Here is a 14,614-nt window from a genome sequence, read left to right as displayed (position 1 = left end):
TCAAAGAAGAAAAGAAAAAGAATCACACAGATTAGTGATCACAAACAAAGGAATTTACACAACGGACAAACTCAGCAGGTAATTAGTACACCAGGAAAGCATTAGTACCTTTTATGTTTTTAATTTTGTCTACATCGACCTTGAGAAGATTCCCCTCACTTCCTGTTCCAGTGGTCACTGAGACAGGAAGTGAAAAGTAAGACATTTTTCCTGCTTATACCCATTGACTGGTCTAGCCAAAACATAATCGTTTATATTGTTCGTGAAGTTAAAGTGGTTCAGATCCTAGAAGAGTTCTTTAGCATATAAACTGCAGAAGATAACATCAGGCAATGTGTTTTACTTTATGTGTATGAGTGAACATGTTGTTAGATGCACTAGAAGATATAGAAGGGCTTGACCATCAACTCTCTAACTGCCACTTTTGTTTTACAGGCTGGTGTGTCAAATGAATTTGAATAACAGGCTAACTGTCCAAAACAACAGGTGAAAAAGAAAAAAATCGTAAAAAAAGAAAACGAATGCTGTCGACTCATCTAAAAACTGGTAAGCTGCAATATGTTACACTTTTGTTTTTGTGAACTGACATGATGAGCAGGCAGGCTTTTATGGCAAATGAGACATGCACTGTCTCTTCTGCAATAAAATGCCCCTACCTGCCTGCTTGCTGTTTCCTACAGTGCTGTAAACAAGGCTGTAAATGCACAGCTCAGCTTACTGCCTGAAATGATGGCCTCCTGTGCATGTGCTGGAGTGGCATCACCCCCTGCCTACCAATGAATAGGCCCGAAGACTGGTGAAATACAGTTGGAAAGTATTAAGCCTTTAGTTCCATTTAATACCACATTAAACAGTTTTTACCAGTGAAAACTGAACTTCTGCTGTCCAGCCTTTCACATATTTTCTATAATCTAACAGAAGCTACAATTAAACACTTAGTCTGCAGAATTACAGGCATTAAATCGTAACCACTGTAACTTAATTTTCTACTAACGCTATTATACATCAAAAGTCATACTACGTCAACCAGGCAAGTTAAAATAAAGACAGGCCAAGGATACATCTGTTGCTTTCGAAGGGTAAAGCCATAGAATAGAAAGCCTCTATCCCAAAATGAAAACTCAGAAAATATTCCTGGCTCAATACACAGGCATTTAACGCAGCATGAGCCTTGTGCCAATTCAGTGCCAGGGCCAACATTAGCAAATTCACATAGGATCTAGGGGCAATTTTGCCTTCAGCCCCTGGGTGTACAAAGCAAAAATACTACATTAGTCAGATTCAAAAAGGACCATCATTGAATCCTAAGTACTCACCATGGGCAGCACAGGCATATTTCTCTTTAGGTTTAAAAATTAAAGTGTATATGTGACCAAAAATCGAGACTCCAAATATAGTAGCGTGTGCTGAAAGCAATTTTTTGTTCCAGACAAATATTAGTAAAGACACCTGGTGACCCTGCCAGAAACACAAGCTATAACTTCCTTCCATGAGTCGACAATGCTAACACTACTGCACTGAAATGGTGAGCAGTGTTGTCAAGTCCACATGTGAAGTACACAGATGGATTAAACGCCAACCTGCCAATGTTCCCTATGCCGCCACAGTACCTTCTGCTTCTCTCTCCAACACCAGCACCCATGGCAAGTGTAGTTTTGTGACTGCCTGCACATCAACGAAGCACAGAAAATGCCTCTAAAAACCACTGATGCTCCCCAAACATCATCTGTAGACATTCTGCATGGAACACTGGGGAAAAGGAGACATAGCACTTGCACTTGTATTCAAAGCAACATGCTACAGATAAAAAAAATTATTAAAGAGGGTTTACATTAGCCCGCTGTATATATGCCCATTACTTTGATTTGTAGCAAGGGTTCTAAAAAGCCAGGAATCTGTACTTACAGCTGTACAGGAATGCTGCAAGAGCTTGATGACTTGAATTTAATATTGCAAGCACGATGTTCCTGAATATATAACTCTCCTTTCCACACATTATAAAGTTCTTTAAAAGGGAAAAATACATATTTTTAGTGACATACACAAAATGTACAATATCTGTTGCACACACACTATATATACACACGCCATACCTGTATTAGTCAACTGGAGCCTGTATAAAACGAAAAAGAAAAATAACTAATGGTAAAATAACAGAATTATGTATATAATAAACTTACAAGTCAATTCATTGCATATACACTAAAAGAACGTACATGCCAGATTAGCATAAAAAGACACACGCAGCTATCAAATCACTTAGAATTTATTAATGCAGGAATTGCTTGGACACCAATCGGCATGGGCCATCTTTTCTAAGAGGTGGTATGCAATAATTAGGCTGTACCTGGTATTAATTTCTAGTCACCAATGTAGGCACTGGCAGAATACTTGCAACTGCTGCTACAAGTGAAAAATCCATAGTCAATGAACTTGTCCAAAGTAACAATTTAGTTCTTAATTGACATTAAATACAAACTGAGATCTAAGATATTACTCATTACAGGCAACACCGCCTCCTTTTTTTTTTTTACCATTTTTGTTTTTTAATACAAGACCTAACGAGAGATATTAGGAACAAGACTTCAGGGGTTACTGAGCATGAACAAATAGACAAATGCTGTATATAATGTATTTGTCTGCTATGCTTTATAAAAACTTAAAATGTATCTCTTGTGTAAGAGAAATTTGAAGCAAGTAATTGCTTACATATCAGGGTCCTGTAATACTGGCATGTTACATCTATGTCATTCAAAAGGAGGCAGTTATATAATGGAAGTTTGGCCTTGGCTGTAGACGACTGGCATTGTTATCCATACGCTCAAGACTGAAAGATATACAAAACAGTAATCTATTAGTACAACCAACGTGCCATACCTAACTACAACTCTGCAAACTTTAGCCACAATTTGTAAATTTTGAGAACTTTGCAATTTAGTAGTGAAATATAAGCACCTGAAAATACTGCTATAAGATTCATTAAAGTGATACTAAACACACACGGTTTAATTTACATTATGCCTTCACTTTCTGTATGTAGGATGATGGCACTGCAATTATTTTAATTAAAAAAACAAAAAAAACAAAAACACATCTAAGTACTTTTTCCTAATGAATATACATCTGTCACATGACCCAGCTCTTTCCCAGCCTGTCTGCAGGGAAACATAGGCAAGAGCAGCATCTAGCCCTCTGCTGCTACTGGTCACATATTCAAAATTAAAAAAATCAGAGTAGAAATCAATAATTAATATCAATAAACGGTCTTAAATCACATCATATAAATATATATTTGAAATCAAATATTTAGCATATTTTGCCAATAACATGGCATGGGCGGATTTCTGCCAGTCACAGGCTGTATCACAACCCTCCAGCCTGTGTCTTAGAATAGCAGGAAGGTGAAGCCTCCATCAATCAAGATGAAATATCCCACCCCATGGTGTTTAGCTGGCTAGTGGGCATGGAGGAGGGAGTGGGCTGTTATTTATCACTGTGTATACGCAAATAGGTGCAAATCTATAGTCACATGGGCTGCCGAGGAAGTGAGAGGAAATGCTCAGCATAGAAACTCACTGAAAACATGTTCAGAACCTGCCAACACTGTTCTGCAAAATCCCCATCTGCACTGAGGACATGGACAGAAGGTGGAGATAGAGGACATGGACAGAAGGTGGAGATAGAGAACAGGATCAACCAGGTTTTTTGTAGAATACAGAGAACAAATCCCACAGTGAGTATGAACAGCAAGTAATACAGCATTTAGTGATAGTTTTAAATTATGTGGATTTAGTGACACTTTAAAGTTACTGACCAATATGAAAAACATAACCTGAATTTTACGTACATGAGCTTATGAAACTGTGTTAGTCACAAAAAAATAGTACATAGCAAAATGTAAACCTCAGTATCACTAAAGAAATATTTTCATCAATATTAGTATTACAGAGCAACCTAGTTAATGCCGGTTATTGCAGCGATGTGCCAATACAATAGCTGCAGGAAACCTGCAGCAAGGACAAGTCATAAACTAACAAGATACCTATCAGCTGTCCATGCAAATACCAACTCTGAGGAATTTTCTATTTGGATGGCCACTTGATGAGACCTCCGCCCTCGTTCACAATGTCACATCGCATGTGATTCGCACACGAATCACACTGCATTCCTGTATATATCACATGCAATTCAGTGCAGTGCAATTTGGGTCCATCATTTTGTATCACTCAAATCACACCGAATTCGCATGAAATAGGTGAAGACACCTTTATTTTTGCCGCACTGGAATCTGATTGCATGAGTCTCCATACCCATGTGATCTAATTCAGGCAGATGCACTGCGTTCTTCAACCTGCTTTTGGGGCGTCTTTAACGTTTAATTGACACTGCAGCAGATCGCATGAATGCAGTGTGATTGCTATGTGGTGTGAGAAACGCAGCGATTCACACCCTAAAATAGGAAGTGACGCAAGATTACGTCCCTTTGCCAAGAGCTGCAGCTCGCCCGCAAGATGCGGGAAAGCGGTTGGCAAGTAGTTAAACAAAAAAAAACTCTTAAAGATTTTTTTTAAAATTCTCAGTGTTTTTTTTAAATACTTTTATCAGAATAGTATAATGTTACCATAGTAACACTGTACTACTGTGTGTGTTGGGGGAGAACAGGGATTTTTTTTTAACACTTTGCTTTGCAAGAGAAATAAAGATCCTTTCTCCTGCAATGCAAAGCTTATTGTCCTGAACCTAACTCATTCATGAACTGTCAGCAAAGAGTTAAGTTTTGACAGCTCAGGATAGTGATGCGATTGGCTGGAGCTGGTCACATGGTACAGGGTGCTGTGATTGGTCCCATGTGACAGCTGTGGGCAAATCACAGCTTACTAGGAAGAGGAGCAGAGCTGTTATGAATGAGATGGATTCATAACAGCTTTGCTTATATTGTGATCATGTGACCGCATAGCGATCACATGATCACTGGGTCCCGTTCACCGGGATCTTCATTCCGCTGTGTCCACTGGAAACAGCAGTCGTGAGGGGGAGGAGCGCTGCGTGGCACCCCCGTGTTAGTACAGCCAGAGCGACGTACAGGTATGTTGCTTTGCTTGTAGCTGCCGCCCTGCCACAGTACATTGCAGGCAGGTAGGCGTGAAGCGGTTAAAAAAGGAATCCAGCCTGGTTTAACCTTTTCAAAACTGAAAGGTCCACCACAGGAGGTAAGTGCCTGTGCTTTTATTTATCTTAGTGGTGAAGAACAGCACTTTTAAACACTGTTTTGTCTCAGAAGGTTTTTGGGAAGTTGGACTCCTTTATGTATTTTTACAGATGAATGTATACATATTCAAAATTACTTTACTTAAGGCATCAAACTTTCACTACTGAGGTTGTACTATAGTCACGTTTTTATATTCAGCTTTTTATTGTAAATATTTTATTGTTTTTCACAGTAATCGTTTTTTTATTTGTAAATGCCAATTACTCAATATATTGGATTTGGTTTTGATAGATTTCAAAGCACGGTGCATGTGTTTTTTAGTTTATGCTAAGAGCCAGATACTGGTCCAGGCCAGACTGGAGGAAAGCTAGGATGTGAAGAATAGAATATTTCTGGGCACCGATATGCCTGCTCTCATACCAGCCAAAGTATGCTTTCCAGGGACCATTACTGTGAGTCCAGGCGCTGGTAACATAGAAAGTCTCCTTGCCACATTTCCACTGCCAGACTGTGGCTCTCTGCCCAAGAGAGAATCAGGCTCTCTTCCTTCAGGGCTACCTGACTTCTGGTACCCCATTGGCGGTTTATGTAGGCCAAAGGTCGCTGTCTGACTGCATTCATCCTGTGTGACCATTTAGAAGAGTCAGTCTTACGGATCTCAGTTTCATAATGTTAACGGGGAGCATTGACTCCTGTGGGGACCAGGTTTCTTGGAAAGTCAGGGCGCTGGAGATGCTACTCCAGCCCTACAGGCATGCTTTGGCAACTACCAATTTCCAGGGAGAGAGAGGGAAGGAACTCTTGGATTTTAGAGCCACATTGGAAATCCAGCATGACTGGCTAGAAAGCAGTAGTGGGCAATCCAGATAAAGGACCGAATGTCGAGATTCTAAGCTCTAACAGTGGAACTCGGCAAAGGGAATCACCCAAAAGAAGGTAATCATGAGGCCCAAAACCCTCATACAGAAGCAAGTTGAGGGATGGCCCTTTCTGAGAGTTGGACCTCAGACAAGAAATCTTTTCCTGGGGAAGGAAAATTTTGGCCTGACCCATGTCCAAGCTCAAAACCAAATGCTTCAGATGATGGAAAAGCTGGAGGACAGACTTCTTGAAGATGATCGCCTATCCAAAAGTCTGAAGGAACAGAATTGTCCTCTGAATGTTGTAAAACAAGACCATAGCTGAGAAATCTTAGCAGGTGGTCATCCAGGTACCCTGTGGCATGGATGCCCTGAGATCCTAGCAGGGCCAGGAGCAGAGCAAGAGTCCCAAAGCAAAGGATGTGCAATGTTAAGGTTTTGAAATATTTGTTATCAATTAGCTCGTCGCAACCTCATTTTTTATATTGTACCAAAAAAAGCTGGTAATATATTTTGTCTGTGTGCACTAAAATTTTGCATATTTTTTACTAAAAATCTGCATTTGATAAACATGTGCACTAATATAATTTAATATAAATTGCAACTGCCACCAATTTATTCTTCAGGATCGTTGCTTTCAGAAAGTATAAGTGGCTATTCTTTAGGCTCTCTAATGTACATTTTAACATGTGTGCAAAAACTGAAAAAAATGGCTCTGATAGTGAATTGGTTAAGAACTCCTGCAACACTGCAAAGCCAGAAAGAGCACTATTTTCTGGTTCAGCTTCTCCGCTTCCTGGAGTCACCTACAGTGGGGAAAATAATTATCCCTTGGGTCTATTTTTCTCATAGGTGTATTTTAAATGAGATAGAATATCAACCAATACAGAAAAAAAAAACATGATACAAATGTTATAAATTGAGTTGCACGTCAGTGAGTAAAATAAGTATTTGATCCCCAAGCAAAAAACATGACTTATTACTTGGTGGAGAAACCTTTGTTGGCAAGCAGAAGTAAGACGTTTCTTGTAGTTGGTTACCAGGTTTGCACACATCTCAGGAGAGATTTTTGTCCACTTTTCCTTACAGATCTTCTCTAAATCCTTAAGTTTTCTTGGCTGTCACTTGGCAACCAGAAGTTTCAGCTCCCTCCATACATTTTCTATGGGATTAAGGTCTGGAGACTGGCTAGGCCACTCCATGACCTTAATGTGCTTCTTCCTGAGCCACTCCTTTGTTGTCTTGGCGGAATGTTTTAGGTAGTCATGCTGGAAGATCCATCCAAGACCCATCTTCAGTGTTCTGGGTGAGGGAAGAAGGTTCTCATCCAAGATTTTTCAATACATGGCCCTGTCCATTGGCCCCTTAATGCAGGAAAAAAAATCAGCCTGTACCTTTAGCAGAGAAACAGCCCCAAAGCATAATGTTTCCACCTCCATGCTTGACTGTATGGAGGTGTTCTAAAGGCCATACAGTCAAGCTAATGGTGTTCTAAAGGTCAGCATTTTTCTTCCTCCAAACAAGTCGAGTTGGGTTAATGCCAAAGAGCTCAATTTTGGTCTCATCTGACCACAGTACTTTCTCCCAACCCTTTTCTGAACCATTTAGGTGTTCATTAGCAAACTTCAGACGGCCTGTACATGTGTCTTTTTGAGAAGGGAGACCTTGTGGGCGCTACAGGATTTCAATCCACGGTGGCGTATTGTGTTGCCAATGGTTTGTTTGGTGACTGGTCCCAACTGCCTTGAGATCATTCACAAGCTCCTCCTATGTAGTTCTGGGCTGATCCCTCACTTTTCTCATGATCATCCTTATCCCATGAGGCGAAACCTTGCATGGAGCTGCAGACCGAGGGTGATTGGTTATTTTGTATTTCTTCAATTTGCGAATAATCACTCCAATAGTTGTCTCCTTCGCACCAAGCTTCTTGCTGATGGGTCTTGTAGCCCATTCCAGCCTTGTGCAGGTCTACAATCTTGTCCATGATGTCCTTTGACAGCTCTTTGGTCATTTGCCCATGATGGTGAGGTTTGAATGGAAGAAAGTTTTTGTGGACAGGTGTCTTTTATACACATAACGAGTTGGCGTTAGGAGCACCTTCTTAAATTAACAGGGCTAATCTGTGTACCACATGAGCACATAGCCAGTCATTATTGTTGGTTGGTAGGGGATCAAATAGTTATTTTACTCACTGAACTGCAACTCAATTTATAACATTTGTATTGTGTGTTTTTTCTGGATTTTTGGTTGATATTCTGTCTCTATCATTTAACATACACCTAAGAAAAAATTATAGACTCTTCATTTCTTTGTGCATGGGTAAACTTACAAGATCTGCAGGGAATTAAATAATTATTTTCCCCCGCTGTTAACTACTCAGTGGACACAGAAGAGGATGGTAAGTCATTGCCCAATGAGCAGACAGGAGGCAGGGAGATGACACAAATCTGCAAAGCTAAAACAAAAAATATGGTTATCACCTGCTGGCTATGTAATGTAGCAAAAGTGTGTACATCCCATAACTGGCTAAATACAATTTAAAAAATAATCTTTTGCAGGTAACCTAGTAAATATGTATGCATTTAATTGCGTATTCAGCTGTTTGTCTGCAGTTTTGTTTTAAAGGAAACCTGTGCAGAGAAATGTACAGTGGCTATCATTCTAAAAATAACAGATGTCTGTATGTCATGCTATTCCTCTGACTTCAATCATTTCAGAATCACTGACCTGGAAGAAATACAATCAATGTCAGAACACCTAATCTGTATATTTGTTCCAGGTAAGAGAAACTACTGAAGCCGTTAAGCATTATGGTTAAGCAACCAGCATTTTCAAAAGGTGCCAGCAATGGAAGTCACTTCCCGCACCAGGTTTCCTTTAAGCTTAAACTCATATACATTTTTAGCATATTTTTATTTTTTGTCTGAAGATGTGAAATGGCATCTGGATTAAAGAACATCGCTACATTCAATTTCAAATGCCTCGATTAGACTGCACAGCAACAAAGTGACATATCTACTGTAAAAGCATGATAAAGCATACATGGAAGATAGAACCCATCTGACAAAACAATATTCATTAGGATCTCCGTGTGCAGTGTCCACAAAAAATGATCTTGAAATCTGATTACAGTAACAGAGCTCCACTGCACTTAGAAGGAGGGGAGTGCAATATGGAAGTTAAACTCACCTCTATACCCCTTTTTCTCTCATTTCAGACTTAGTTTAAGACCCTATTGACCTATGCTTTCATCTCTCTGGGCAATACAGAAATTCCTCGTAGGATTTCACGGACCCAATCATGAGCAAATTGAGTTGTAAAAGACTGACAGGTAAACTGGTGGAATCTTTTGTATATCAATGTATTTCTATACATCCAAATATCTCAAACTATGTCACTTTAAATATGAAAGTTTACTCTACTCTCTAAATTTAAAGCCTCAAGCTGGTGTAAATCTTAATAAAATGATATGGGCACCACAATTTTTATACGTTTTGCACAATGTCCCCCTGTGGCTTCCTCTATGCCTGTAAGAAATCTGACACTATCTTTCATTTTTTGATCTGGAAGAAGCACACCCCATGAAATAAACTAGAAACTTTACAATACCCTAAGGAGTCTGGTGGCCTAGCAGTCCCAAATCCTTACCTATACTTTCTTGCCTCACAACGTCAGCACTTAGTGGGTTGGAACATCCCGGAAGGACCAGACCCTAGCAGACTCATTCTATCCTCTGTATTTTCTAAGGATAGGTGGATTGACGGTTTGGAAGCAGGTAGAATCCAGATGCATAAACACTTACCTAACTAAACTAGGATTGATAAACTCTGGAACAAAGCTAAAACTAATGTGCAGTTTTCCTGTTATACTAGCTAAGCCTTATTAACTACATGCCGCCCAGCCACTGTACATATACGGCGGCAGGGCGGCACTCACAGGCAAAACCATGTTTTAAGACGTGTGTTTTGTAAACAAATAGAGGGGGCGCGCGAGGCGCGCCATCGCCCTATCTGTCCTGCGGATCACCGCCGCAGATGTCAGTCGCCAGGTCACAGCCGCTCGTTAGCGGCTATGTTCCGGCGATCAGCGGCAAACAGTGACAGAGAGCACAGCTGCAGTAGCTGTGCTGTCTGTCACTTCCCTGTCAGCTCGAGGATGAGCTGATCGAGAAAGAAGAGTTTCTCTTTCTCGATCAGCCTTGTCCTGCCCAGTACACACCCCCACCCCCTAGTAAAACACTCCCCTCACTCCTATAACCCTTCCCTGCAAAATAAAGTTAACCCCTTCCTCCCCATTGCCATTAGTACAGTGTCAGTTTTTTTTTTTTTGCACTGATCACTGTATTAGTGTTTTTGGGGATGTCAGTGACCCCAAGTCAGTACCCCCCAATGTCAGAATGTCCGCTGCAGTCCCGCCATAAGTCGCTGGTCGCTGCCATAAGTCCCTGATCGCCGCCATAATTCGCTGATCGCCGCCATTATTAGTATAAAAAAAACCCTAAAAATCCCAGTATCTTTCCCGCCATTTGTAAACGCTATAACTTTCACGTAAACCAATTAATTTACACGTATTCGGTTTTTTTTTTTTTAGCAAACACATGTCGCAGAATGCAGTTTGGCAGAAATTTATGACTAAATTTGATTTTTGCATTTTTTTTTACTGGACATGTTTTATAGCAAAAAGTCCAAAATATTGTTTTTTTTCCCTCAAAATTGTCAGCCATTTTTTTTATAGCGCAAAAAATAAAAACCGCACAGGCGATGAAATACCACCAAAAGAAAGCTCAATTTGTGGGGGAAAAAAAAGGATGTAAATTTCATTTATGTACCGTATTGCATGACCGCACAATTGTCCGTTAAACTAGCACAGGGCTGTATAGCAGAAAAATGGTGTAAATTGTTGTATCTATACCATAGTTTGTAGACACTATAACTTCCACGCAAAGCAATCAATATACACTCATTGTGATTTTTTTTACCAAAAACATGTAGCAGAATACATTTTGGCCTAAATTTATAACCAACGTTGAGTTTACTATATATTTTTTATAGCTGAAAGTAAAAAATATTGTTTTTCTTCAACATTTTTGGCATTTTTATGTTTATAGCGTGAAAAATAAAAAGCGCACAGATGATCAAATACCACCGAAAGAAAGCTCTATTTGTGTGAAAAAAAGGTCGTAAATTTCGTTTGGGTGCAGCATTGCATGACCGCGCAATTATCAGTTGAATTAGTGCAGCGCTGAGAAGCAAAAAGAGGCCTGGTCATTAAGGGGGGTAAATCCTCTGGAGCTCAAGTGGTTAATATGAAATCTTAAATATCATGAACATCTAAAGTTAGAGGGGTTTGATAATTGGTCAACATACGGTATCATATATATTGTGCAGCTTTACAAAGATGGTGTTCAAAACGGACTGTCAAACATTGAGGAAGGGCTCCGGAATGTCTAATAGCTGCTTTTTTAGTACCTCCAACTACACCATGCCATAATAAGTACAGCAATATCAGTGTTTGTACCTTCTGAGCTCAACTAGATAATTGACTCGGATTTTTTTAATTTAAATTGGATTTTTTTTTTATTTTTTATCAAATTTATCTTAATAAAATTCTTTTGGACTAAAAATTCATCTAAAGATAGTTTTCTATTTAAGATACATTAATAATTTAGTTTATTCAGCATGAAATGGAGCTTAGTTATGTAGCGTAAGGCTGTATATTCTGCAATTTCATTTTTGGTAGACTCATTCAATGAATCCAAGCTTTGCAAGTTGAGATAACATGCACTCCATTGATGCATTCACACAATTTCACAATAACGATGAGAAAAAACATGAACTAAAAGAATTTGAGTAGTTCTCCAGCTAGGTGTGATTAACCTATTAACCTCTTGGCACCGACCGCATGCAAATGTGCGGCCTCCCAGTGTCTGGGCCTTGACACCGAGCGGCCGCACATTTGCGTGCAATTAAGAAAAACATGTGCTGAAAGCGCGCTCCCTGCGTGCTCCCAGCACACATGTCCGGTACTCACGGAAAAGTCCCGATCTCCTCTTTCGATCAGGACCTTTCCCAATAATGTGACCGCCGTGACAGCGAATCACGGCGGTCACATGGCACTAAAACCCCGCCCCGCCTCCCGGCTTTTGAAACCCCTGAAGGGCCGGGAGGCGCCGGAGCCAAGGAGTTAACCTAAAATCAGTTCCGATATCGCTGTTTTACTAACCTCACAGCTTATTATTGGTTAGAGAACGTCTTTTGATGACAAAACATGTCGGGCAGAGCCTCCCTCTGACGTTATTGCGCTGTTGGCCATCTTGGATATGGTTCATGTGAATGCTTTTAATCGTTCTACAGCTTGTAAGTAGGATCCTATTTGCGCAAATAAAGAATCTATTGACATGTATTGCACTATGAGAGGGATGTTTTTTCTTTCATGACCTTGTCTGGCACTACACTTTGAGTTTACATTCTAGTTGGAGTCCGGGAAGTTCCATGTTTTGGGGCGTGATATGGGAAGCATGCCAGTGCTCTACATTATAAAGCTGGTTGGGACCCCCTGTAATTAAGGGGTCTCCATTTCTGGTAAGCCTCCATTCGTTACTTTGGTGGTGGTGTGCACTCTGGTGACCAGTTAAAGTTTATCTACATTTTCACTTACAGCATTGTCTACAATAATACCATCGATTGTGGAATTTTCTTCTCATACTTATGGACTATGATTTAGGTCTATATGGACTTTTTGTTATTGTTTTTTTGCTTTTGAAATTTTTGTACTAACCTTTATGTATATTTGAGGCGAATTGTTTGCACATTGAGATTTGACCTCGATCACTCTTGAGAGGTGTGAATGTCTTCATAGGGCTTAGATAATGCATGATATTTTAGGTTAATTTGACCACATATTTATGAATACTGTACTCACTCAGTTTATTCAGTCAATTTTTTTTCAAATTTTGATCGCCCTTCAGAGGGGTGAGGGTCTTCAGAGGGCATATGTATGCACTTATTTTGTTGAACTATTATAGTGTTTTTGTTTTTTTTAATATTTTTTCATTTTTCAGTGGTGTGAAGGTCTCCATAGTGCTCATAAAGTTTTAAGGGTTCACCTAGCGCAGTATCCATTTGAATTATATATTTTCTGAAAGCAGACACCCTAGAGAGTAATATGCGACATAAAATTTCCTATTTTTTATGTCGCATATTACCACAAAATAACAGTAAAAAATACAAGTTAATTTTAGGGCACAAAAAAAGCAATAAATCACAAACATTGGTTTAAAATATAAAAGAAGAGATTGAACCAAGTAAATAGATACCCAACACAACAAACCTTAAAGTTGCACACACTCGTGAAATGGCAACGAACTTCAGTACCCCATATTTTCTATAGGCGACACTTTTAAAGCCCCTTATAGGTCATCAATATAGTGTTACAGAGGAGGTCTAATACTAGATTAGTGCTCTCATTCTGGCATACTTGGCAATATGTGACATGTATCGCAATTGATGTTTTCATGCGTAGGCGCCTCAGCGTGTGCTTTTACGTTTGTACGTGTATATGTGGGAGTGGGGGGGAAATGTTGTGTGCTTGGGTGTAACGTTGATGTTTTTGGTGACAAGCTCTCTTTATTGAGACATCCAGGGTCTAAAACACCTTGGATGCCTCCCCTGAATGTAATGCAGTGCAAATTGCACTGTATTACATTCTTTCCCAGCCTCAATGGCCAGGAAATCTTTGAACAGGGACCCGAAAGTGACATTATAATGTCACTTCTGGGTCAGGACAAGAAGGGGAGGAGAGCGGATATGTCCGTCTCCTCCCTCCCCTCTAGCAGACGGTAGTGAGCTGAACCGGGGTCCGCAGATGGGCAAGCAGAGCCTGGGAGACAGTGGGCATCTCACAGCGGGGTGGGGGGGTGTTGAGGGTGATGACAGGGGAGCACTGCTGCTTGCCCATAGCAGGGCTAGAGGATAAGAAAAACTACCTGCCCGATGCACAGAACTACATGTCCCGGGCGTCGGGAGATATACATTCAACACCCCTGTATTTGGAACGATTCATAAGTCCCTCCACGTTGAAGAAAACCCCAGATCCAACTGAAGAAAAATAGCCTCAAGGCATAATGCTGCCACCACACTTTACTGTGGGCATAGTATTTCTTGGTGTTGGTTTTGCACCAAACATACTTTTTGGAATTATGGCTAAAATGTTCAATTGTGGTCTCATCAGACCATAAACTTTTTCCCACATACTTTTGGCAGACTATGTAGGTTTTTGCAAAATGTAGCTCGACTTGGATGTCTTCTTAGTAAGAAAAGGCTTTCATCTTGCAAATCTACCCCACAGCCCAGACATAAGAAAAATACGGGAGATTGTTGTCACATGTACTACACACTAGTAGTTGTACAACTGTAGATCCTTTAATCTAGTTGTAGGCCTCCTGGTAGCCTCCCAGAGCAGTTTTGTATTTGTAAATCAATTTTGGAGGAACATTCAGTTCTTGGAAATGTCACTGTTGTGGCATATTTTATCCACTTGTTGATGA

General features: G+C 40.1%; 1 protein-coding gene across 5 annotated transcripts in view; it reads right to left on the bottom strand.

Annotated features, from left to right (window-relative positions):
• TASOR2 (transcription activation suppressor family member 2) overlaps positions 1–14,614 on the bottom strand; it is a 99,592-nt gene that overhangs the window by 73,053 nt on the left and 11,925 nt on the right. For 4 of the 5 annotated variants that reach the window (XM_089676889.1, XM_089676892.1, XM_089676893.1 and 1 more), the window contains exons 3-5: positions 2,710–2,827; positions 2,094–2,113; positions 1,906–2,005 (exon numbers count right to left, since the gene is read on the bottom strand). In XM_089676889.1, coding sequence (XP_089533015.1) covers positions 1,906–2,005; positions 2,094–2,113; positions 2,710–2,735 — 146 coding nt within the window. In that variant the 5' untranslated portion in view covers positions 2,736–2,827. The remainder of the gene's footprint in view (positions 1–1,905; positions 2,006–2,093; positions 2,114–2,709; positions 2,828–14,614) is intronic. The other variant, XM_089676890.1, reaches the window with a different exon arrangement.

The sequence above is a fragment of the Staurois parvus genome, unplaced genomic scaffold (genome assembly GCF_062004578.1).
Source record: "Staurois parvus isolate SC_StPar_1 unplaced genomic scaffold, SC_StPar_1.0 ptg000175l, whole genome shotgun sequence".
Classification (NCBI taxonomy): Eukaryota; Metazoa; Chordata; class Amphibia; order Anura; family Ranidae; genus Staurois; species Staurois parvus.
This window is presented reverse-complemented; position numbering and strand designations above follow the sequence as displayed.